We start from the raw sequence: 25,536 nt of genomic DNA on the forward strand, positions 1-25,536 counted from the left end.
TATAATGCCTTAGTAAAATGTAATACACTAAATAAAAAGTTATTATTGTCATTATTATAACCAAATGCCGGAAGTATTTGTAACATCAAATTCCATACCCAGAGTTGATATGTCCAGTGTTCTTTCTGCCTCTAAGGTCTTTTATTTTGATGTGAATTCCAGTACATTCCAGTGCTTTTCACATATATCCACAAGGCAGAGAATATGGCATCATGATGCCAAATATCATTGTATTAGTCATTCTTTTAACAAATATGCAGAGAATTAATTGTGTGTTAGAAATTATTTAGGACTCTAGGATTTTGAAGGCTAGTGACCAGGAGAAGTTGTCTAATAGAAATATATTCAGTGAAAGGCTGATGAGTTGGTTCGATGGGTAAAAGTCTGGCATCCAACCTTGGATAGGTAAGTTTGAATCTTGGGATGGATGTGGCAGAAGGATGGAACAGACTCCAGTCTCTGTATATGTCCTCCTTACACAACATAAATCCATAAATGTAATTTTAAAAGTTTAAGAGAGAAGAAAACTGTTTCTAAAAACAGAAATATACACAGCGACAAATGTCTGATATCTGAAGGGAACTGTTACCCACTTACTTAGTCATTGTAAAACCAGGTGAGATAGAAATAAGAATTATAATTATGTATACTTTATAGATTAAAAAAAAAAGAAAGAAAGAAAAGAAAAAGACAAAAGACAATAACACATCTACTGCAGCTTGTGCCACAGCCAGACTTTAAGCTTGAGTCTGAGAACATTTCTGAAAATGGTCCCTAAACCTCAAGTTGAGTTTGTTTCCTCCAAAAGACATTAAAACACAATTGTTGGGTCGCACCTCAACATTATCTGGTTTGGCAGAGGTATGAGGTCGGACTCAGGAATTTGCATTTCTAGGATACTGGCCCCAGCACTACACTACCAGAACCACACTAGGTAGTGCTGCCCCTAGAGAGCTCCCTGTGGTTGTGGAGGCCTAGAGGCACTTTGCTTAGAAACCCATTTTATTTATACTAAAAATTCTTAGACATGCAGCTTTGCATCCGTTTCGTGCTGATTCTCATTAACTGGCATTTAACAAGCGATTCAACTCTCTGTCTCCACTTCTTAATGTCAGATGTATTCATTAGTCCAAGAGCCCTCCACCAGCAATCTCTTTGTCATTGACAGTAGAGAGGCTGCTTCAATTTTTTTTTTTTTCACAATTCACAGGTAAATGTTCTACTTTGATTATTATCATCAAAGAAATCCCCAAAGTCACTGCTTAGTTCTAAGATATGGATTATTTAGTAAAAAATGTAATCGTTCAGCAATGGCAAACTTTGCAGAAATTTAAGAAGGTGGTGTTAGTATGTAATGATGCCTTTAAGAAATGATAGCGTAGTTACGTAATGTCAGTTCTTAATCCTATAAAGGCCTATAAAATGTAAAAGGTGTTGGTCCTTCCTCCACTTAGCTCTTGTAGCTTAATTTCACATTAAAGAGCACTTTCACCCCTTAGTACCCAAGAAAGACCCCAATCAAAGCGTGCCTTCAGGCTTAGGAGCCTGAGTGTTTTTAAAGCAGAACTTAGAGGCCGAAGTGGTTTTTCTTCAACCACTTTGCTTCCTCGGACTGCTTTTCCTCAGTGGAAAAAGTCAGCATGCAAATATCTATGATCTGTGAGACGGGAAAAAAAAAAAATACACAAGCCTAATTGGGCAACGAGACACATCAAGTTAGCTTGTGGTTCATCTCTGTATCCACAAGTTAGCTCAGAAGGAACATAAGCCCAGCTCACAACAGCCAGGCAGCCTAGAACAGCTCTCACAAGAAGTGGAGGAGGCTTCCGTAAAGATGCGATCTAACTGCAGGCCGGAAGTCTGAATCAGAAAGGTAAGGCTCTGAAGACCACTTTCCCATCCGCTCACCCTACGCGAAGCTTGATGAGGGAGCTTAGAACATGACCACCGTCAGGTCACGCTGGGCAAGCTACTTCCTCTTTCTCTACTTCTTGCTTTTTTGTTTTGAAAGTAGAAGGGCTTGAACAATGTTATCATTGAGAGTCCTGTCACCTCCTCCACCCCCTCACCCCATTCAACAAATCCTATAATATTCCAGAGAGGGGAAACAAAACTGACGCGCCTAACCTGCAAATATGCACCACCTCACTACCGCTGGAATCTTCTGGTAAATGGGCAGACAGGAAAGCAAACAAAACCGTAAAGATAAATAGGTAGAGTTGAGAAATGGAACATAAGTTATCAAACAACTCGAGTGGCTGAAGTTAGCGAGGAAAGTTTTTCCGCAGGAGACAAAAATGCAAGCGAAGATCAAGAGAAGAAAACAAGGGAAAGAGAATTACCTTCAGTAGACCTAAGTCTCTAGGTCAACCCTGTCCTGGGATGGGGGTAGGGACGGGAGGTTCTATTTTAATCACACTGGCATTACAAAATTCAGCAATAGAATCCTCAGCTTTAGGGTCTGGCCGGAGGCGCTGAGGGGCAGAAGTCCCCCAAAGCCACAGTTCTCCCTCTTATTGGTGCCTATCCCCACCCTGCCAGATCTCCAACTTTCTAAGGCCACTTTTTTTAAGTCTTCGCTTCACAGATCTTCCTATCTCGTCCGGCCTCACCTAGTCACACCCTGCCCTGCCCCATATCCCCAGTGTCTCCACCCCCACCCTCGCAGCCTCTCCGCTCCTCCCCCCACCTCATTCGGTTCTCACTGCCCTGTAACGTAACCCCGCCCACGGGCCTAGGGTTTCCGGACTCCTGGGTATTTTAAGGCGCATGCCACTAGGGTCGCCTGACTCCCATCGCGTGGTGCTCCAGTCCTTGCTTTCTCTGCCATCTGCTTCCCTGGCGCCATCAGCCATGGGTCCCTGGCCCTACTCATTGTGCGCCGTCCTGCTCCTGGTGCTCTTGGGAGTCTGCACAGTGCGCTCCGACACACCTGCCAACTGCACCTACCCTGACCTGCTTGGTTCCTGGGTCTTCCAGGTGGGCCCCCGACGTCCCCGAGGAGACGGAAACTGCTCAGAGATGGGTAAGCCGCGGCCCGGGATCCCCGAGTTGCTCTTTTCGGTCCCTGGGTCCCTCTTGGCTCAGGGCCGGCGCTTGCGGGTGACCGGAGAGTTAAAAGCAGACGACCGGTCTCCTGGGGAATCCGAGCCAGAGCCAGGGCCAGGGCCGCCAAGTTGAATTTGAGCTGCTGAGAACTTCTAACTTTACACTTACTTTCTTGATTATAACTCTTATCTTCAAGAAAACTTTCCCCAGATGTTAAAATTGTTTTATTTGCTTTGATTTCTTGAAGAGGAGTGGAGAACTGCCTTCTTGATCCTCGTCTCCTCTGTTCTGACAGGTTATTTTAAAAACTCCTGTTGAGCTTAGAATCTGTAGGGCATAGCAAGATTTTTGTTATTGTTGGCTTTTGTTTTTTGGTTCGTTCGGTTTTTTGGTTTTTTTTTGGGGGGGGGGGATGCGCTCCCCTCTCCCCGCGGTGAGGTTGTGGCATAGGACCATTCTCTCCCAGAGGATTTCTAACTGGGCCTGTGTTACCTGCTATTTACCTTGACATTTCCGGCTGCACTGTTTAATGATTGCAAGAGATAACACAAAAGCTGTTTTCTGGTTCTTTTGTCACGCTTTACCCAGCAGTAGTTGGAAATGCCTGGAACCAAGTACAATGCCTGGCTCATGGGAGTCTATCAGTGAATGTGTAGTGAGTGAACCCTGGGCCATTCATTCCACGTGCCTCAGACTAATTGCTCATCTCTAAGAAAACTTCAGAACACGTCAGAAGAGTGACACTTCTGGTCTTCTTCCCTCACAGTCTGACTTGCACAGAGAAACTTAACTCTCAGCAGTAGTTTCCTTGTCAGCAGAAAAAAGGCTGTTACATATCCCCTCCCCCTAAAAAGGTCATTTAATTAATTCTAGGTGACTGGGTTTCGCTTCAGCGTGGGCGATGTCTACCATTGTTTCTCTTCTAAATTTGAGCATGGAGGTGAAGCAGAAGGGAGAACAGGTTTGCTTTGCCTTACCACATGCAGTCTCCACCTGGGGTGTTACTGTAAAAGAAGGAAAGGCTAAAAAGTGTGGGACTGCATGGCCACAGCTGACCGTTTTTCTAGGAGCCTCTGCCTATAAACCTTGTGACTCTAACCCAACAGTTAAACACACAGAGATCTGACCCCTGGTATTCTCAAAGTTAAACATTAATATCAACTCAAACTATTTTTACGTATTAGAAGCCTCACGGCCGGGCTGTGGTGGGGCACGCCTTTAATCCCAACACTCGGGAGGCAGAGGCAGGCGGATCACTAAGTTCGAGGCCAGCTTGGTTTACAAAGTGAGTCTAGAACAGCCAAGGCTACGCAGAGAAACCCTGTCTTGAAAAACGAAACAAAACAAAACAAAAACCCAAAAAATGTATTAGAAGCCTCATGTTGGCTGAATCCTTTGGAAGGATTCAGACTAAGTGTTTTCTAGAGTCATTGAGGAGAGAGGTAGGTACCTCATTTCTTTGACCAGAAGACTGCTTTCTGTCTTAATGGGCTCAACACATCCTTATGGTTTGAAAGCTTCTTCCTATATAATCTTTTTTTTTTTTTTAAATCAGTAGGTTTTTACTTCACCTTCCATCCCCTCTTTTTCTTGGTGGGGAGGGGTGCTGGAGACAGGGTTTCTCTGTGTTGCCTTGACTGTCCTGGACTCACTTGTTAGACCATGCTGACCTCAAACTCAAAACAATCCGCCTGCCTCTGCCTCACTGAGTGAGGGATTAAAAGCATGCGCCACCACGCCTGGCTTCTTTCTGTAATTTTGAACAGTCCCCTTCCCATTCTTTGTAAGAAAAAAATGTTCGTTTTTTTCTTTGTTTATCCTTTTTTTTCTTTTCCTCCTCTTCTTCCTCCTCCTCCTTTTTTTGTTTTTTGTTTTTTTTTTTTTTTCTTCAAGATATCTTGCTATATAGCCCTGGTTTACATGTAACTTGGTATGTAGACCAGGCTGATTTTAAACTTGCAGAAATCCACCTCTGACTCTAGAGGGCTGAGATGACACACCCAACTGGAAAATATTGTAAGTGTTTGGTTGCCTGTGATCTCTTGGCCTGTGTGCTTTTCAGAAACCTCACTTCACAGGCTAGCCTGGATGCCTCCATCACCATATAGAGGGAACAAAATTGAGATTCTTAAGAAAAAAAAAATCTTTTTAGGCAGAGTCTAAATGTGTAACCCTAAATAGTCTACAGCATACTGAGTGTATGCATAGTCCAAGCTAGCCTCCTCGAACTCTGCCTACCTCCAGTTCCCCAGTGCATGGTTTATAATTAAAAGCTTGTGCTACATGTTCCAGGAGAGACCAATTTTTTTTTTTTTTTTTTTTTTTTAATAATAAACCAGATCATTAACCTCAGTAAGGCTGCAAGGTCAGAAAGTACCTTACCATAGAAATTATGGAGATGTGCTCCCTTGGGAGGTTCAGTTAACTTTTTGTTGTGCCTTTTGTTTTCCTTAGGACCAACAGAGGAAAAGGTGGTGGTGCACCTGAAAAAGTTGGACACTGCTTATGATGAAGTGGGCAATTCTGGCCACTTCACCCTCATTTACAACCAAGGCTTCGAGATTGTGTTGAATGACTACAAATGGTTTGCGTTTTTCAAGGTTAGTTTTTTGGTTTCCAGTCATTTGTTATCTAAACTATCTCCTCCTTAGGAACCTCTGGAGTGCTAATTTTTACACGAAGAGCATAACCACAGTAGGCACACTAGTTTTCGAAGACAAGATGGCTATTGTAAATTTGACATTTAAAAACCACAATTTGAATGTTTGTACATTGGAGAATGTGTAGTTTTGTGTCTATGTATTTTGGAAAGTATAAAAAAATCTTATTTCCTGTATTACTATACTTTTTACTTTTCAATATCTGTTTTCTTACTCACTAGCTTTGTAGTGAATCTATAGGAAGGATAAGGAGATGATAAATTTCATTTTCTGGAGTTCATCCAAGTCTTCTAATCATGTCCTGCTGGCACAGAGACTGGCCTCAAGGACTCATTGGAGTATTAAAATGAATTACATATGGTCATGTGAAGAATTTATTTGGCTAAAGTAGAGAGTGAAATAGAATGAGTAAAAGTCACTGTGCTCCTTGGACCGTTTTAAGCAAAAGACTGGCTGGCTTACCTGCTGGAATTTTACTTCTCTGACTAGTAAAGAACCATTGTCTGTTCCCGTATACAAACACTGCTTCCAGGTGTAAGCATTCCCTGGATTAAAATGGGTGGGACTGTCTTGATTCTGTGGCTCCCACATGCTCATTCTTACGGAAGAGAGTTAAAACTTTCCCTATAGGCTTACTATTAAGTGGTTCTTCGAGTAACTTGGACCTGAAGCAGCTGTTTCTCATTATACATAGAATATATATACAGAGCTTTTCATAGCTGGAGCATCTGGTAAGAATAGACCATTTATAAGTACTTCTGGGAAACTGGGCCATGCATCTGTTAAAAACAGACCGCCTAACCTCTACTAAGTTTGATGTTTTCATGGAACTTGAATCATCTCCAGGATATAGTATTCTGAGCCAAACATATTTCTTGGAATAATAGCTTCCAAAGATATTTTAATACAGAAGACCTCATTAATATAAATAAATAAATGAATAAATAAATGAATGAATGAATGAATGAATGGATGGATGGGATCTGGAGCCCATTTGGTTGGTTAAAGCCAAGGGTGGCTAGTTGTTTACCCTTTGTAATATCAACAGCAAGCACTATACTAAAATCCATCCCAACAGCATCTGAATCTCAACTTTCAGTCATATGGTAGATCTGGTGGATGTATTCAATTGGAATTTAGTTCTCAGTGTGTGTTAGAATGGGCCTAGGTTGTTTCGGTGTTTTCTTTTGTTTGTTTTTGAGATTATAATATATCCCCCTTCTCTTTCCTCCCTCCTATATGTCCTTTGTTTCTCTTTTGCAAATTCATGGCCTCTATTTTTTATTATTTCTTGGCATGAGCACACACACACACACACACACACACACACACACACACATTCCTAAGTAAGTATGTCTAACTTGCTTCATTTGTATGAAATTCTTATACATACGTTTTCAGGCCTGACTGTTCAGTATTGGATAACTAGTTGGTGTGCCACTCCCTGGGGATGATTTCCCCCTATCTCAGAATTCCTCAGTTGCCTGCAGTTCTTTGTGTAGAGCTGAAGCCTCAGAGGCTTTCCCTAGGCCACTTTAACATGACCATTGTTGTCGCTCTTGTTTGTTCATGTTTAGGGCCAGGGTTTCGTAGACCTCCTGTGCAGCCACATTCTATTCAAGGCTCTTCGCCTTCAGATCAAATTTGTTTGCAAACCTGACAAGGAAATGGACCAAAAAAAAAAAAAAAAAAAGAAAAGAAAAAGATACTTAGTTTAAATTATGAACCCTGAGATGTGCCATAATTTTACTGTCTTTGTGGTTTTCTTCTTCCCCCATTGACACAGAAGAAATACTTAGTTGATATTTGCAAGAATGAATGGAATGGAGGAACTTGAACTCATTTTGGAAATAAGTTGAGTAAATCATTAAGAAGCTGGAAATGGGATATAAATAAATGAACAAATAATTTATACACTTATCTTAGAAAATTTCCCATTTATCTGTATTGCACAATATGGGCAGGAAAACTAGTAAAACCACCATTTAATCCCAAGAGGCCTAATCATCAGAAACGGGCGAAGGCAAGTTCCCACAGTACTTGCCATCATGGTGGAGGGAGGATCTGGCCTCTGAATGAGGAGTTGGAGCACACTGTGCATTTCTTTTCAAATCAGTTGAGGATTTTACCAGAGCGCAAGGGTATTAATCACATTAGGTCCAAAGAACTACTTTTAAAGCCAAATAAAGGTAAATGTGTTTTCAAGCCTACAAGAATGAGTCAATGTATATGTAACTGATTACTCAATGTACAGATGCCTTCTCAGAGTGGTATTAGATAAATGCTTATTCTCCCACTAAGTAGGAAGAGGGGTCTTGCCCAACTGATTTTATTTATTTTTTAATGTGGATTTAAATGATTTTCCACAACCTTTACCAGGGACATGTTTTCTTTTCCTGCAGAAAATCCAAGCAACGTGGTTAATTTGGCTGGTGATAAACATAATGCTTTCAACAAGCAGCAAATAATATATATTAGATTTTTGTTTTTCAAACAGTGTAATCAAGCAGCTCCAGATGAACGGTTTTCAAATCTTGCTACACAGACCTGGTGACCCGAGGTAGAGCTCAGAGGCCATGTAAAGGTAGATGGAGATCCACAAAGTTGTCCTCTGACCCCAGCACATGTAGCATGACACACAAACATCCCTCTGCCCATACACTAACAAATAAACAGATAGATAAACAAGTAAAGCATTTTAGTAGCAAGTACGGCAGCAGTACTAGGGGAAAGTATCTCAAATTCTAAGAAAAAATATAAAGTGGAGTGACTTGTAATTAAAGGAGAGTCAATTACTTTGGGTGACTTTGTTAACCCAAAGTTAGTTAGATTTTACCAGTATCAGGATATTTCCTACAGCTGTGAAAAAACATATTTTGAGAAATATATCATTCAAAATATAATAATAAACCCATTCAATGAATAAAGCACATAGATTTCTTTTTTTAATGGCATAGAAAATATCTTTTGAACTAGTATTTAAAATCTGGTCTTTCATTTGGTTTGTATTTTTGAGATAAGGTCTTGATATGTGGTGCATGCTAACCTTGAACTTGGAATCCTGTCTTAGTCTCCTAATTATAGGTGTGGACAAAAGGCCTGGCTTCAAATGGATAAACAGCATCAATTTTAAATGTCATATATAAGCTAAACTTACTCAGCCCAACTACTACATAAACATCTAATGGAATTTTACTGTATTCCCCTGCTGTTGTAATTCTGTACGTTATTATTCTAAAAACCAGTTGGATTTCCAGATCTTTTCATTAACACATCTAAGAACATATCATTGCTTCCCATTACATGTGTGAAATGTGCTTTTCTCAAACTTCTGACTGTCCTCAGGCATGACTTTTGTATCATGGTAGCAACAGCAGACATGTCCGCCCCAACTGGCCCCCCCCCCCCAATTCTCTGTATTCATGTTTGGCTTGGAGGTGACTAATGTCAGTCTCTGTACTACCACCTTGCTTTATTCACATCTTATTCAGGCACAGATGAAAGATTAATATTTTTTTCATCACATGGAGATTCCTAAACATTAAAAAAAACAAATGAAAAAAAGCCTTGGGTTTTAATTACTTAAAATATGGTAGCTTGAAGTAAAACTAGTTTGTCAGTGGTTTTGCATGTGCATTTAACCTACATACTTGAATTTGAACAGAAAATCGGTGTGTGTGTGTGTGTGTGTGTGTGTGTTTATTTTTGTTTTTTCGAGACAGGGTCTCTTTATGTATAGCTTTGGCTGTCCTGGAATGCACTCTGTAGACCAGGCTGACTTAGAACTCACACAGATCCTCCTGAGTTGGCCTCCCAAGTGCTGGATTTAAAGGCATGTGCTACCATATCTAGCTTGACTTTGTATTTTTAAAGGTTCTCTTTTTCCTATTTCTTCAAGACTGTCTCTGACCTGAATTCTGATCCAGTCAGGGACTTAAGCCTTTACAACCTCCTGTAAAACAGAAGGGAACAATTAGGCTTGTGACAAAATGGAAACTTCTTGGAAGTATTCTTTGAAGACTTGGGGCTGTGTAGATACTCTGCAGACAGGTTCTACATTATTGGATTATAATGGCAATTGTCATTTGCCTCTCCTTGTCCCTGTGGCACATTTACACCTCTATAAGGTATCTGTATATTAAAAAGCAGCTGGCCTCCTATTAAAAAAAAAAAAAAAGCAACAAAACCAGGTAGAATATAAACAGCTGTGATTATGTCTCACTTTATGTGATGGATGGCAAGTGACTTCTTTCTCTTCCCTTGTGTTTTTATGTGCTTTCATCAGTTTCTATGAGAAGTTATATAAAGCCACACTGTCCGGAGGAAGTCACATAAACAGACTGGGCCCCAAACAATGTCTTCAAGGAGAACAAATCACTAATCCTTTGTTTTTTCTCATTTTATCTCCTGTGAGATAGTGGAAAAGAGAGGGGTAGGGAAGATCCTCATCTTGTTTTGAAGACAGTTATTCAAAGGGTGAGAAGAATAGAGGGGAAATAGGCTTGTTATGTGTGCCTAATATTTTTTATTGTATTTCTCTTTATTTTGTGGAGCTTGTAGATAGTGGTGGGCATTTGTGGGCCACAGCTCCTGTATAGAAGGAACCCGTAGTTCTTTCCCTCCACAATGTAGGTTCTGGTCTTCAGGTTTGGCCTTGCACATCTTTACCCACTGGGCTATTTCACTAGGCCCTCATTATGGCTTTGATGTGTTTGGTGGTAGTCAAGCTAAAATTTCTGATTATTGAGCTCATTTTTAGGCTTTCCAGTCTTAACTGAATTATAGACTAACAAATAATAGCAGTAAAAGCGAGACCACCACCACCAGGTTCATAAAACAAGCTATTACTTAGAACCAGGCCAACATACTGAGTAGGCCACATCAAGTTTGAAATTCACAGTTTATGTGCCAGAATTTTTCTAAGTTTCAAACCAGAATTATCAGTTTTGTTTTCAGAATAGAGGGTATGAAAACTGTGCACTAATTTCTTCACTGTGTTTCCGGGTTTATTTTTAAGATAAAAGAATGTTAGAAGAATTGCTTTTGCAGTGGATGTGCTTTTAAAAATATTAAATTCTGTATATTAAACATAGTTTTTTTTTTTTAATATTAGGAAAGGATTTTATTGTGAAAGTGGGAGAGGGGAGGGTGGAGGGGTGGCCCAGAAAGGAGAGAAACTGAGAGTCAGAGAAAGAGCAAGTGGTGGGGTGGGACACAAGGTATTTTTAAACTTTAGATTTACTTTTAAGACTTTCGGTAAAGGGTTGGCTGTGGAAGAACTGCAGGCCAACAGTTCGTATCAAAAGCATTTTGATGTATGCCTCTTGTGTGTCTTGTTATGGATGCTAAATTTTGTTATGACTCAGTTTACCACTGTAAACTCTTCATAGGATGTCACTGATTTTATCAGTCAGTTGCTCACGCAGCTGGGAACTGTGGGAATGTATGATTTGCCACATCTGAGGAACAAACTGGGTGAGCGCAATTGAAATATTCTTCTCTTCATTGTTAAGCCTGCTTTCTCCTGCATGAACCTCTTGTCTTATGCAGATCAGTGCCCATTTATTCTCCAGAGGAAGGGAAAATGCAGATTGTTATTTTCCTATGCATTCTTGCTTGAGCTTGCTTTCTGCTACTTTCACCTTCTTGGCTGTTTTATGTAACTTTCCATCCTAATGTGTCCTGATTGCAAGATCAAATCCCAAGCACCATAATTAGAATCTTGGGAGACATGAACCCAAAGAGGAGAAGACCAACTTGGCAAAGCTTGGCTAACATTCAGTTCACATTTGTAAAGTAACTAAGCTGCCCACCCGGCTTGTTTTCCCCAAGTTAAAATCATGTATAGCATATACCTAGTACATAGACATCCATCCAGGCAGTGTTAAGACTACATTAAGATGTACAGGAAACACAGCTATGGGTCTGAGGTGCTAAACTGAGGTCACAGGTTGTTTGATCTATCTTTTAGAGAGAACATGGCTCTTTCAAGATGAATGGACATACTGGTCACTTATCACGAAGGTGTCATTCATCTTCTTTAAAGTGACTTTTACTAAGAGGATAGACCTTTGACTGAAAAAAGATCCCTTTGGCTCATTCATGTCATATTTTCAGAATAAATATGTAAATTACTGCTCACATAGAAATTGATGGGAATAATGGGTGATAATCAAATTAAATCAATGGAATGTCTTACCTTTCCTTGGGTTTTAAAATAATATTGTTTCTCCTTGTCCTTCCTCTTTTTCTTGGATACTAAGTTTTAAAAGCCAGATGAGAAAACGAATAGTGAGAACAGGTCTTGAAAGCACCACCATCACTCTCTAGCCACATTTCAGGCTTTATACCCGGCTTTGTAATAGGTCCTCAGCATGTATATAACCAGAAAGGCACTGTCTTGGGCTACTCAGTGACTATACACTCTTAAAATTTAGTGTCAGCCTCTAAGACCACCTCAGTGTGAGCACAACTGACAGAAATGAGCTGGGTCTTCTTTGTTCTTCAGGGAACCGAATAAGTAAAGAATATGTTAGTTTCCTGTAGTTCAGAACTGCACAGAATTTTTAATGTATTACATGGTGGCACTTTAGGAAAAAGAATGAACGGAAAACCTTCCCAAAGTGGATCCACTGTTTTCTCAATACAATTGATGAAATTCTGCCCTACATCCTGCAACGTTCCTTCCTCTTTTGGAGAGACATATGCCAGTAGAAAAGATAAACCCTAGTCTTTGTTTCGTAGGTGGAGTATATATCCTACTACTTACACATACATCCAAAAAATACTAGGACGATATGTACGAGACTTGGGCTCTGGCTCTAAGACGCTAGAATTTAACTTGATGCTTCAGCATACTTTAAATCACATTAGCCTTTTAGGGAGACAGTCACTTTCAGATGCATGTGCTTTGCAAGCATGTTGCCTGTATGCTTAATACACTTTTTGTTTTGTTTTTAATCACTGAGCTCAAAAGCAAGTTTATGTGAATGTCTTTAATAGCTTAAAAAAAAAAAATAAAACACCTAATATATTAGTGCTAGTATTGCTTTTTTTCCTTTTTACTAAACAAAGGTTACTGTGATAAAGTGTTGAGATGGTTGTGATCTTTGTTGCTTGTAACCCTAGTTTTTGTTTTGTAGTTATTAAATAGATCGTCTGTTGAGAGGCTCTTTTAAGACCACAGCCAAGAACAGACTTTGGCTTAAGAGGCAAACCTCTACCACTAGCAGCTAGCAGAGGCCATGGCAGCTAAACTCCCTCCTGGAATCTGTTTGCATGTAAAATGCAGAGGAGTCCTGGTGACCTACCTCCGAGGCTGCTGCCCTCCTGAACTCCTGAACGGTTCCTTGGAAAACAGTAATCACCACTGTGGAATGTGAACAACCAGAAACTGCACAGAATAAAGGAAAAACACTCTGGAAGCAATGAAGTCTCAGGGGGGCCTCAAATAGTTAGAGGAACGATTTATAATGCATCAAGTTCTTTCTCTTTCTCTTCCTATATGAATACTGTTGTGTTAAAATAGTTTCTCCAACCTGGACAGGATTTGGGGTTTTTGTTTGGGGGCCTTCTTCTCTCTTCCTCTTCTTCTCTCCTCCCCCTCCTCCTGCTCCTCCTCCTGCTCCTCCTCTTCCTCCTCCTCCTCCTCCTCCTCCTCCTCCTCCTCCTCCTCTTCTTCTTCTTCTTCTTCTTCTTCTTCTTCTTCTTCTTCTTCTTGGAAGAAGATGGAAAGATGTTAGCTACTGGAGGGAAGATGGTCCTATGGAAGCCACATAGAAAGAAGAAAGATGCTTTCTTAGCCATATACTAAAAGGTGTATTTTGTAGACAGTGAACCTGCAGAGCACCCAGCTAGAAAAATTGTGTGCTTACTGCTTTTTTTTTTTCTATTCTTTTTTTCCTTCTCTTCTCTTTTTTTTCTTCTGTTTCTTCATTTTGTTTTTAGGTGCTAGCTTTTTGCTAGAACTTGACATCCTATGAACCTAAAAGCCCTATAAAAGCCCCATACTATCACCTATAATGCTTAAGCTCATACCTTTTCTGACTGTAAAATGATAATCCTAATCTTTCAAACCTAAAGACTTCTCTGGGGTGAAAAAGTAAAAGAAAAGCCATTTCAACAAAGTAAATGGCACTTAGAACCACATTTGGGCTGTTTTTCTGATGCATTCCGGCACAGATGCATTGTGTAGGTTGGTTCAGTGGGGGGCAGAGTGGATGTTACTCTGTCTGCTCCTGAAGTCTTAGGAGAATGCTTTCCAGTTTAGGTTTCTTAACAACTGGGCCCCACTCATGTTCTTGCTTTAAGACAGTGTTCTTTCACTCAGCAGATAACATTAACTTGTCTTTTTTCCCCTTTTCAGTTGCACACATTGGGAATCAAGCTTCTGTATAAACCCCAATGTAATCCCTTGTGAAACTGACTTTTCTTAATTGCACTATTGTTTAACCTGATTGCTATCTTGTAGCTCTTTCCTGAAAGGCAGTGGAGTCATTTCCTTCTCCCTTGGTTTCTAGCTGACTTGGAAGACATAAAAGATGCATGTGTGACTAGTCCATGTCATCCACTGGGCTTTTCTCCTGTGCCTCAATTAGCTAGGAAGATTTTTGGCATGTGAGTCATGATGATAGTTTTATCCCATGTCATATTTACTGGTTTGATGAGCTTTCCCCCCCCCCCCCATCTTGCCTCTGGTTCTGATAGTCTTCAACATCTAGGATTCGGTGTCCTCGCAGGTACCTCTGGTTTGTACTTGTAAAGGAATGGTCTGGTGTCTTTCTCTTCCAGGATGGAAATCTGCTTTTTTTGTCTTCATTTTCAGTACATAATGCAAAAAGAACCTTATAAGTCTCTGGAAGTGAACTACACTTTTTTTTGGGGGGAGGCATACTTTTTACAAGTAATACTAGCCTACAAAGTGGTAGCTATTTTTCTAGTGCACACATTTCTAGTTATACAATTCCATGACAAAGAAACTTATACTAGAGAGTGTTTAATTTGGCTTACAGTTTCAGAGAGTTAGAGTCCATGATGGAAGAGTGAAAGAATGGCTTAGAGCTTGACCCGTGAGCACTAGGCAGAGACAGCTAACTGGGAATTGTAACTTCTTCTGAAACTTCAAAGCCCACCTCTAGTGACATGCTTCCTAATCCTATCCAAGTAGTTCCACCATGTGGGGCAAAGTATTGGAGTATATGAACTTATGGTGTGTGTGTGGGGGGGGCATTTTTATTTACAGCAACACACAAAACATCACTTTTCTTAGGTTCTAGAAACATTGGCCAGGAATGGTACCATGTCTTTTCTGTTCTTTGATCTAAAAAATATTATGAAGTTTCAGAGCCCTCAAAGAGTTATATATGTTAAAGCTGATTTTTAGGGTCGAAAAATGCTGTTGGGAACACACACACACACACACACACACACACACACACACACACGTACATTTTCTGAAAAATATTTTCATCTGAATTTTGTTTCTCTCTGTAATTTGGTTTCTAAATGTTTATGAGAGCAAATTAGTGGCTACAAAATCATACATATGTGCCAAAAGGGCTCACAACACACTAGTGCTTAGCATTGTTTGTCATAATTGCTTGTTTGTATTCTGTCCTGCTTTGTAAAAAAAGCGATTATTGACTTTATATTACAAAACACTGTATTTTCTGCAATATGTGTTAAATAGTGTGAAATAATGAATTTAATAAATAATTCTGTGAGAAAGAAGCTTGAAAAAAAAAATACCTCATTGTGGTATTGTTTTTATTGAAGTTTCTGGAGTGTTGGTACCTTTGTGCCCTAAGAGGCTATGGCAAGTCCTCAGGCCATTTGCTAAGTGGCTTACTAGAAAAGATACCAGACTCACTTGTGTGTATGTGTTCATTTACTTATGCCTTAAACTTCTCAAAAAAATTTATTTTTTTAAAACTTCTCAAATGTATAAAGCCAAAAAAAAAAGGGCTCTAAGATAGTAAAGTTCAAGCCTTTGGAGCTATGACTAAATTTAGTGACTTAGGAAACTAGAGAGTTTTATGTCTTCGGTGGGTCCTAGGGTAGCATGGAAGAGGATTTGCTATGCCCAGGGTAATAATCAAATTTATCATCTTTCATTGTTGTATTTTAATCTAAATGCCAGTATTTTCAGCTTAAGATGTATCATCATTTGCTTGGAACTTCAGGAAGCTTTGCCTTTAATAAAAATTCAACTTTTTAAAATAAACTGTTTAGTCTTGTTAACGGGCAGAAAGCCCATGCTTATTCTTGGAGCAGAATTAAGGAAGTTGGCTTTTTTTCTGAAAAAGCTATGCGAGTCTGGAGGTATTTAGCTGAATGTGGATTTAGTCAAATAAGCCTTGTTGTTTCCTCACATTATAAAAGTGGCAGGACATGGGGAGGCTTTCTTTGCATCTATGTCACTATCTGCACTGGGAAGAGGTGTGAGAGAAAAAGTTTGAATAACTGTCTCTGGCTTTCAGTGCTGCTCAGCTGCCGTACACACACACACACACACACACACACACACACACACACACACACATATATATATATATATATATATATATCATTCACTCCTCAAACATCTCTGAGCTCCTGCTCCAGGAAAGAGTAAATTAACATAATGGATGAAACTTTGATGCCCAGATTTTTATTTATTCTACAATTTGTATCGACAACTTTTAAAACTGCCTGAATGCACCACTATAATAATATTATAATGCGTATGAGATATGAATGATTAAACCAACAGCATATATTGTAATATGTTGTTGTTTCAAGATAATATCATTAATAATGAAAGAAAAGTCATTATCATAATCTTGTTTCCAAAAGCAATGTTGATGTTTTACTGCTTACGTTTGCACTGAGCATCCTCAGGAGTGCTATGGCTTACCTGTGCACTACTACCTATCTTTTAAATAAAGAAAAGACTCAGTTGGCAATTTGAAACAAGACATAACTTGACTGACAGCATAGGTAAAGTATTAAACAACTTTGCTACATAAATGCCTTCAGGACAACAGATGTTGTTACTTTTGGGGTATTTTTTTTTTTTTTTTTTTTTAGGCCAGGCTACACTCACACTCACGGGGATCCAGGGATCCACATACCTCAGCCTCCCCGGGTACTGAGACTAAAGGTGTGCGCCACCTTTAATCCAGCAAAGTAGGCTTAGTCATGAATAGCTTGTCCACTTCAGCCGAAAACACAGAGGCTCCCTACCTGTAACTTGCTCAAGGTTTTGTGAATGATAAATAACAGAACTAGAACTTAAAAAGCAAAATTGAGGCAGGGTGGCGGTGGCACACGCCTTTAACCCCAGCACTCTGGGAGGCAGAGGCAGGCAGATCGCTGTGAGTTCGAGGCCAGCCTGGTCTACAGAATGAGTCCAGGACAGCCAAGGCTACACAGAGAAACCTTGTCTCAAAATCCCTCCCACAGCCCCCCCAAAAAGCAAAATTGTTGGTGTCTCCTGATTCCTGCACTATGTGAAATAAACATTCAAATATTGGCTGTAAAGTTTAACCAGAGAAGCAAAGGACGGACATTTTAAGTGACGAAACAAACAAAACCCCCACACAATTAAAGTATCAAAAAAAAAAAAAAAAAAAAAAAAAAAAAACCAAACCAGTAAAAAGTTATAGGATAAATAGCTTAAACTATAAAATATCCCCAGCAAGTCAATATTACTAGGTTGATCTAGTAGAGTTGATTAAACCACATTGGGGGTGGCGGTGGGGTCACACTGAGGACATGGCAGAATACGTGCTAATATAATGGGAAGTTCGAAGAAGCAGAAGAGCCGCTGGGGCAGCAGTTCTCTGAACTCTACTGCTACATGTTGGAAGGAATTGCAGCAAAGTCTCCATTATTTTTTCCCCAGTAGAAGTTGGCAAAAGTGAATGGAAACTTAAATTGTCTCATCTATGCAAGTCAGTCTTCAGAGACCAATGTTTATACAAATGAAAAAAAAAAAAATTCTTTGGGTAGAGGGTGGGAATTGACTACATTTATGGCTGGATAATGCAGCCAAAATTTCAGCCTTTTGATCCTCACAAAAATATGAGTTCATTGTAGCTGGAAGAGTCCCTGAGAACTTTCAAATGGAGGAAATAATACATTTCCCCTGAGGAGGCTCCTCCGGTTAAGTTTCTAGCTCTGGACCTTTGAGGTCACCAGGGCCTTATTTCTCCCTCTCTGTGCGGCACTGTATGGCCCTGCCCTGTGTGTGCCACCCCATCCTGCCTTCCATAAGATGACTTCAGGTTAATGGAAGAAACAGCAGAGTCCTCCAGCTGCAGAATAATAGAAAATACGGTTTTAAAGGAGAAAATAATTCCATGAGTTTAATGCAGCAAACTGACTGCAAACGCCAGTTTTACTACACTTAAAAGATATGAATTACAGTAACCAATTTGTACCTTTTAAAAAAATTGCCCCTACGCATATAAATGAGAGTCAGCAGTAGTGCTTGTTAACCAGACTTTAGTAATTTTATATAGAAACACAGGTGTGAGATTGCATGGGTTGGAAGTTCAAGAGTGTATTTGGAACTTTTAGGTGAACTGGAATTTGCAGCCTGGAACAGGCTTGGAGAGGAGAGTGGGCCTCTCCTGAAGACACACTGGCTGCTTCCGGCTCTTGGATGACAACGCTGCTATTAATTATTGATTCCTAACTTTTGTGAATTTTTGTAAGTCTGTGTTAAAATTGTTCTTAGTAAGACTTGTTCTTTATTCATTTTTTGTTCGTTCACTTGTTTAATAATTAACGGCTTCCTACTGCCAGACAGCTTCCTAGATAGTATAAAGCAAAACTCTTATTTTCCAATGTTTATGGATTTTTAGTTTGTTTGTTTGTTTTTTGAGGGTTTTTTGTTTTGTTGTTTTGTTTTTGTTTTTCTTTGTTTGTTTTTTGGTTTTTTAGACAAGGTTTCTGTGTATATCCCTGGCTTTCCTGGAACTCACTCTGTAGACCAGGCTGGACTCAAATCACAGTGCTCAGCCTGCCTCTACCTCCCAAGTGCTGGGATTAAAGGCATGCGCCACCACTGCCTAGCACATTTGTGTTTTTATGGGAAGAATAAACATAGAGGTTACATGAGGGAGAGCACATAAACAGTCTGTGGGGGCTGGAATCTCTTGCTATCAACCCCATTTTCCCAGTGAAAGTACAGATGGAAGACACTGACCCAGGGACATTCAGGCCCAAAGTGGCCCAGCTGGAGGCTAGCTAGGCATGCCAAGCCTCCAAGGGCTTATAGATCTTTTTACCTCTGCTCTGCAGTAGTAAGTCCTTGGCAAGAATGGCAATGAGCTGGAAATAGTCATGGGCCACAGTGTGAAGCTCTTCTGAGTAAGCTAATCCGAAGTGTTTTCAGAGCACTCAGTGGATTTAACTAACTAACTAACTAACTAACTAACTAACTAACTAACAACAACACAACAAATGAGTGTCAGCTGTGAACCTCTGCCCACCCTCATTCTTTGCAGGGCCACCACTACTACACTAGAGAAAGACTTCTCCTTATCCCAAGAGGTTCTTGTGAGGTTGGGCTAACACCGCTGGAATCACCATTGGGCACCTCGCCCTTGCTCTGTAGTCTCTGCGCTTCTCTCCTCTGCATCGTTTCCCTCTCCAGCTGTTTGTGAGGGAGAAGTATATGAAGAAACACTGCATGGGATAGTAGGACAGCTTGGTATTAAACTTGGTATTAAACTAAATAATCCTCAGGGGTCTTTTACTTCGGCCCTCTGTGAGCATATTATTTCTGTGTTGTCTTGAACCCCTGGATGGTGAAAGAGTCACTGCAGTGTTCATAAAAGAAAAGGTTTCTGCCTCTGAGATACAAAAACATCTGTATCCAATGTATTATTATTAGGAGGTGGCTGTGCTTCCCAGGAGTCCAAGAAAACTGTCATACAGTGTGAGGCACATTTCCCAGTTTTCCTGGACCTTGGTCAACTCACCCTTTCTTAGAGAACTCGTTAAGCATGCAAAACATTGTAAGGTAATACAAATGGTCTGGTTTTTTGTTTTGTTTTGTTTTTTTTTTTTTTAATATTTGAAAACTTCTAAGGCCTTTTTCTTTCTTTTTGGTTTTTCTATTATTTTCCAGTAAACATTTGCTGACATATTGCTACAGAGACAGAGAGAGACACTCTGCTGTAAGGAAAATTTCTGTGCCCTTAAAATATGTAAGGCTGTTTTTTAGTCAGCAGAGCTGAAAGAAACATTGGCCCTCAGAGGCCTACCTGGTTCATCTTAGCAGACAAGATAGGACCAATGAATATGACCAAAACCTGGTACTAAAAAGAAACACATGGTCAAATTCTATGGGATTCAAGGGATATTGTATAAAATCACCAATACTTCTTCTACTGATAACAGGAGTTTTGTATGGTTCAATATGACTATCTCTCGAGTTGGCTGAGATCTTGATAAGTACATTGTGTATTGGAAATAATTGTGTCAAAAATGCATTTATTTCACTTATCTTGTCCAACTGTGTTGTAGAGTCTAATAGATACGTAAGTTCTGACACTATTTGTAGTTGACCATTCAGGGCATGCTTATCAACTTGTACTGGATCACTGAGTCCCAGTGTTACACTTCTGAGTGTTTTTTGTTTGTTTTTTTGTGTTTTTTGTTTGTTTGTTTGTTTTTTGTTTTCTCTTTCTTTTTTTTTTCTGGGTTTTCAAGCCTGGATTTTTCTGTGTAGCTGTGGCTGCCCTGGACTCACTTTGTAGACCAGGCTAGCCTCAAACTCACAGAGAGAGACCTGCCTGCCTCTGTCTCTCTGAGTGCTGGGATTACAGGTGTGCCCCAACACACCTGGCTTCTGGTGTCCTTATTTTACAGATAAATATGGCCTAGTAGAATTGCCTTCAAATTTACCATCTGTCCATACCTTTCTGCTACTGTCTGCCTCCCTCCTGCTCATCCTGCTCACATGCGTCTCCTCAATGCCATTTCATGAAAGTAATGGGCTCCAGAGACACTGTGTCTGACTTCAAACTGGGGTCTGTCACTGCACTGTTCATTCAGCAGTAACATGGAAACATGCGAAGGGCCATATTACTAAAATAAAGTGGAGGTAGAAATTAACTTGCTCCATAATGGGCATGTTCTAATACATCAGGAGGTTAATAGCAAAAAAGGATTTTGTTTAGCAGTACAGAAAATACTTTCTGTCTGTCCTCATAATCTACTGATAGGGGCCTCTTCCAACAAAAAAGCAGAGGAGGAAAGCTCTGTTCCTGCCATCTAATGGCCCTATTGGCTTCAGGGGGAATGAAGACTCTTCCTGAAATGTCATCAGAAATACAGGACTAGTTGTTAATTTTTTCGTAGACTGTTGGTGAGAATTAAATGCAAATGCCTTGACTATAAATTGTTTTTAAAATGTGAGCATTTTCATAGCCATTCTTTCATTCCTAGAAGTACATTTTTTTTGGTGGCCAACAATACTAATCTTTAAAAAAAAAAAATGGTTTCTTTGCTTTCTAGATTAATTAACACAACGTCATCAGCCAAAGTGACGTGTTTATTTTCATTGGCAGAGGGCCACAGTGCATCTTTAGGGTAAATAGGAGCCCAGGAAACAGACATGAGAGTCAAGCACGGATGTAATTGACCTTTTGTTTTCTTTCTTGGTTGCAGTATGAAGTCAAAGGCAGCAAAGTCATCAGTTACTGCCATGAGACCATGACTGGGTGGGTCCACGATGTGCTGGGCCAGAACTGGGCTTGTTTTGTTGGCAAGAAGTTGGCAAGTCCCTTTGAGAAGGTGAACACGAACACGGTACAGCTTGGAAGTCTCCAGGAAAAGTGAGTTGTGATGGGGGACATGTACATTTAGCTTTGTTTAATGGTATGTGTGATATGAGTGTGCACTTTTAGAAATTGTAAATTTGTCTAATGAACTTAGCCATGTTATATAAAACTGTAGTGGAAAGATATATGAACTAATGAAATTGACAAAAAAAAAAAAAAAGTACTATTTCAACACCAATAACCAGGGAATGCTTAAAAATAAAAACATGATCAAAAGAACCACAAAAATCACAAATTACTAGAAATGAAAAATTATTTAATTGGTTGTGGTAGAGACCGTCTTGCATCATACATGTGTATGACAATGCTACAATAAGTGTTCACTTGTAAACTCAACAGAATGCAAAGCAAAAAGCAACTGAAATTAAAGTTCTTGGTATTTCTGTAGTGTTTTATTTCCTTGTGCTGTCACATGCATGCATTGCTGACTGGGTGGCATAAAGAAAAACTTTTGCTCTTTTTTTTTCCCCTGAGACAAGGTTTCTTTGTGTAGCCTTGGTTGTCCTGGTCTCTCTTTGTAGACCAGGCTGGCCTTGAACTCACAATGATCTACCTGCTCTGCTAGGATTACTCTCTGCTGGGGTTAAAGGTGTGCATCATCATGCCTGCTTGCTCTGGGTTTTAAATGCTGGGACTTGGTTTCTTCCTGGTTTGTTGCCAGATCCTCCTCCTCTTCCTCACTGTGTCCTCACTTGGCCTTTTTTGCTCTATCCTAACCTTTTCATCTCAGGACTCTAGTTAAGCTAGACCAGAGCCCACACTAATGACCTCATTTGGCCTTTATCTCCTCTTTAAAGATCTATTTCTACATACCATCTGAGGCTGTGATATTGGAGGTAAGGGTTTTAAGTATGGCTTTTACATTTTTTTCTCTTTGAGATGATAATAAAATTACAGTGTTTCTCCCTTCCCTTCCCAGGGGATGAAATGCAGCCTATAAAATGCAGTTACTGTTTCATTCACGTGTCTGCTATAAGGAACCACACAAACAAGAATTTCTAGGCATTGCTAGTTTTGCAAGAGGGAGATGGCTAAGTGTTATTTCCTTTTTCATTTTGTTTCCTTGTAAAAGCCGCTAAATATACACATGAACCAAACATTCAATGCCTAGTGATCCTGGCAAGGAAGCCCTGGGGCTGAGAGGTCACAGAAGATGATGAGTAACTCTTGTCTCTCAGAGGGCTAGCCAAAATGGAAAGTAATCCAGCCCTTCCCTTTGAGTTCAGTGTTTAAGTGGACTTATATGGCATGGTTTCTTAGCAGCCTCATTTCTTACAAGATGTTCACCTTACATCCTTTCTGGTGAGCTTGGCTCAACCTTGAAACTTTGCACCACTCTGAAGAATCTCTCCTGCAATGCCTTATCCTAAAATTAAACTTTGGAGATTAAATTAACACTGGGATCTCTTTCAGCTCTTAGTGAGCTCTTACCTGACATTGAATATATTATTATTTTATTTATACGTGTCCATTGAGAATTTCATATGTGTACATACTGTATTTTTCTCATCTAACCTCCACTCAGTCACTCCAGCTTCTCTGACCATACTCTCCCATGATCCCTCCGGACTTTATATCAATTCCTTTCTTTTTCTTTTCTTTTTTCCTCCTTCATAACTCACGAAGTCCAATTTGAGCTGCTGGTAAGCACATGAAGGTTCAGTTCTCCACTGTGGCTTGACAACTTTTCTGAAACCATACTCCTGAAGACAACAAACAAACAAAAAGCTGATCCTTCCAGGCCCTCCAGCCAGTCGCTCTCAGCTAGAGGTGTGGCCTCTTGAACCCCACCCCACCCATACCGGAATGTAAACTGGCTTGATCTTTTTTAGTCTTCTTGACTCTTAAGCACTATAAATAGCACTTAAGAGCTGTGATGGCATCCTGTCATGTTAGTGTATGAGGCTCTCCTGGCTATTATGGTTAAGCAAGGGAAGCAGGAAGCATTGCTTCTCAAAAATGTAATAGTGGGTTACGTTCATGCAAACCAGAGACTGCTTTAGTCACTTATATAAATTGCTGTCCATTGACGTACAGGGTTGACAAATGTCAGAATTCAGTGAATAATTAATTTTTTGCTCAACATGTGCTTTCTGTGCTATTTTCCGTCCATGGCTGAGAATTTTACACAAAATAGATAAATGATTCTCATGTTGATGTTTTATGGATCACATGGAGAACTTAATTTCAGTCTGATTTCATTGATCTGAGTCGAATATTGTCCACATTGCTTAAAACTTCTCAGCTATTTCTGCTGATGCTGATGTCTAATAATAAGGGCATAAAATGCCTACAAGGAATACTACTTAGGAATTGCGTAGTTATAAAGCATGTATGCATATACTTGCTATTAGCTGTTAATCCACATAACAGATTAGTAAATGCTCATTGAAAGGACACATACAGGTTGAGGTCATAGATTTGCAGGTAGCCTAGCACACATGAAGCCCTGGATTCTGTGCTTAGTGCTACATAAAGCATGTGTGATGGTGCACGCCTGTAATCCCGTCACTTAAGAAGTAGAGACTGGAGGAAGAGACGGACAAAGCCATCTCTGGATATATAATGGCTTTGAGACCAAAGCCTTTCTCAAAACCATAAGATAAAATAAAGGGGCGTGCAAAAAAGACAACACTTTCATGTCAACTACAAAGATAAACATGGCTTTAAAAATAAATTATGTGTAAACCTTTCTGAAAATTGATCAACTCTGTATAAACCTTATATTTTATAAATTAATAACAGGGTGGAATAGGACAGAAGAGGGAGAGAGGGTGGCAACAGGAAGATACAAGCCAAAGGATAACAATCAGGATGTCATCTGAATAAATTATAATGAATTAAAATTTTAAAAAGAAAAAAAAACACAGTAGACAAAAAGTTAATACAATGTAAATCCTTTTTGTATCATTAGTCTTCTATACATCTTGTAGTATGAATACATGTAAACAAAGTACCATTTACATTAATAAGCCCCTTATTTTCAGACATTGATGTAGGTTATTCCCAATCTACCACTAATACATAAGCATTCTACTGAATGTCATCATAGATCTAGCTTGGTTAATTTTTTTGGTGGGAAAAAATAGCTTTCAGCTCCTCTCTGTTGCCAACTACGTTTCTAAGAGACTACACCGACTCTCCACCTTGACAACAATATAGTGCGAGTCTTCGTTTTATTGGAGACTAGTCTTATCTGGGAAGACTACATCTGAAGCTAAGTCCTTTTGTTGTCCTATATTCTGATAGGCTCTACAGTTACAATCACGACTTTGTGAAGGCCATCAATACTGTTCAGAAGTCTTGGACTGCAACCACATATGAGGAATATGAGAAATTGAGCCTAAGAGATCTGATTAAGAGAAGTGGTGGCCACAGCCAAAGGATTCCAAGGTAACATGGTGCCTCTCCTTAACACTAGTAAGAACTAAAGGCAATCCTTCCTCCACACCAGCCCCACCTGGATGGCCCATCTTTTTATTCATCATGCCAATTTAATAGAGTTGCTGTGGTTGTTGTCTTTTTTTCTTTCACCTTCCTTCATATTTGTGGATATTATCCAAATTATGTTTTGGGGACTTTCCCTGTGCTATTGGTTCATATCCTGTCTCTACTCTTTTTATTCCTGTATTTTGTCTCTTATCTTTAATGTAATTTTAACTAGTCTATGAAATATTGCCAGTCTCACTTTCTGTCCCCAGTTATGGCTGTTACTGACCACAGTCTAATGACTAGATTTATCCTTGCTATCTCAGGTAATCTAAATAGTTCCATAACTGTGTTTACTACTTTACTTGCTTTCAAAAACATTCTTAAACTTTGTTTTAATTTTACCATCATTTTATGCCACTACTTCTGCTCCCTCAGATGTCAACTTGCTAATAATAACTATCAAATTTGACAATGAAAAAAAAATCCAAAAATCTAGGTGTTTTAAGGCTTAGGAAAAGATAATTAGATATTTCTCAGTATATCTCTGTATTTCCACTGCT

General features: G+C 39.6%; 1 protein-coding gene across 2 annotated transcripts in view; it reads left to right on the top strand.

The window, feature by feature from the left end:
• The first annotated feature begins 2,719 nt into the window (after nt 1-2,719).
• The window catches only part of Ctsc (cathepsin C), a 33,765-nt gene continuing 10,948 nt past the window's right edge, over nt 2,720-25,536 (top strand). The window contains exons 1-4 of one of the 2 annotated variants that reach the window (XM_051148882.1): nt 2,720-3,025; nt 5,503-5,648; nt 11,099-11,183; nt 12,851-13,325. In XM_051148882.1, the coding sequence (XP_051004839.1) occupies nt 2,770-3,025; nt 5,503-5,648; nt 11,099-11,183; nt 12,851-12,861 (498 nt within the window). In that variant the 5' untranslated portion in view covers nt 2,720-2,769 and the 3' untranslated portion in view covers nt 12,862-13,325. Of the gene's footprint in view, nt 3,026-5,502; nt 5,649-11,098; nt 11,184-12,850; nt 13,326-21,371; nt 21,539-24,793; nt 24,938-25,536 lie in introns of those variants that run through there. The other variant, XM_051148880.1, reaches the window with a different exon arrangement.

This window comes from Acomys russatus, chromosome 7 (assembly GCF_903995435.1).
Source record: "Acomys russatus chromosome 7, mAcoRus1.1, whole genome shotgun sequence".
In the NCBI taxonomy this organism is placed as follows: domain Eukaryota; kingdom Metazoa; phylum Chordata; class Mammalia; order Rodentia; family Muridae; genus Acomys; species Acomys russatus.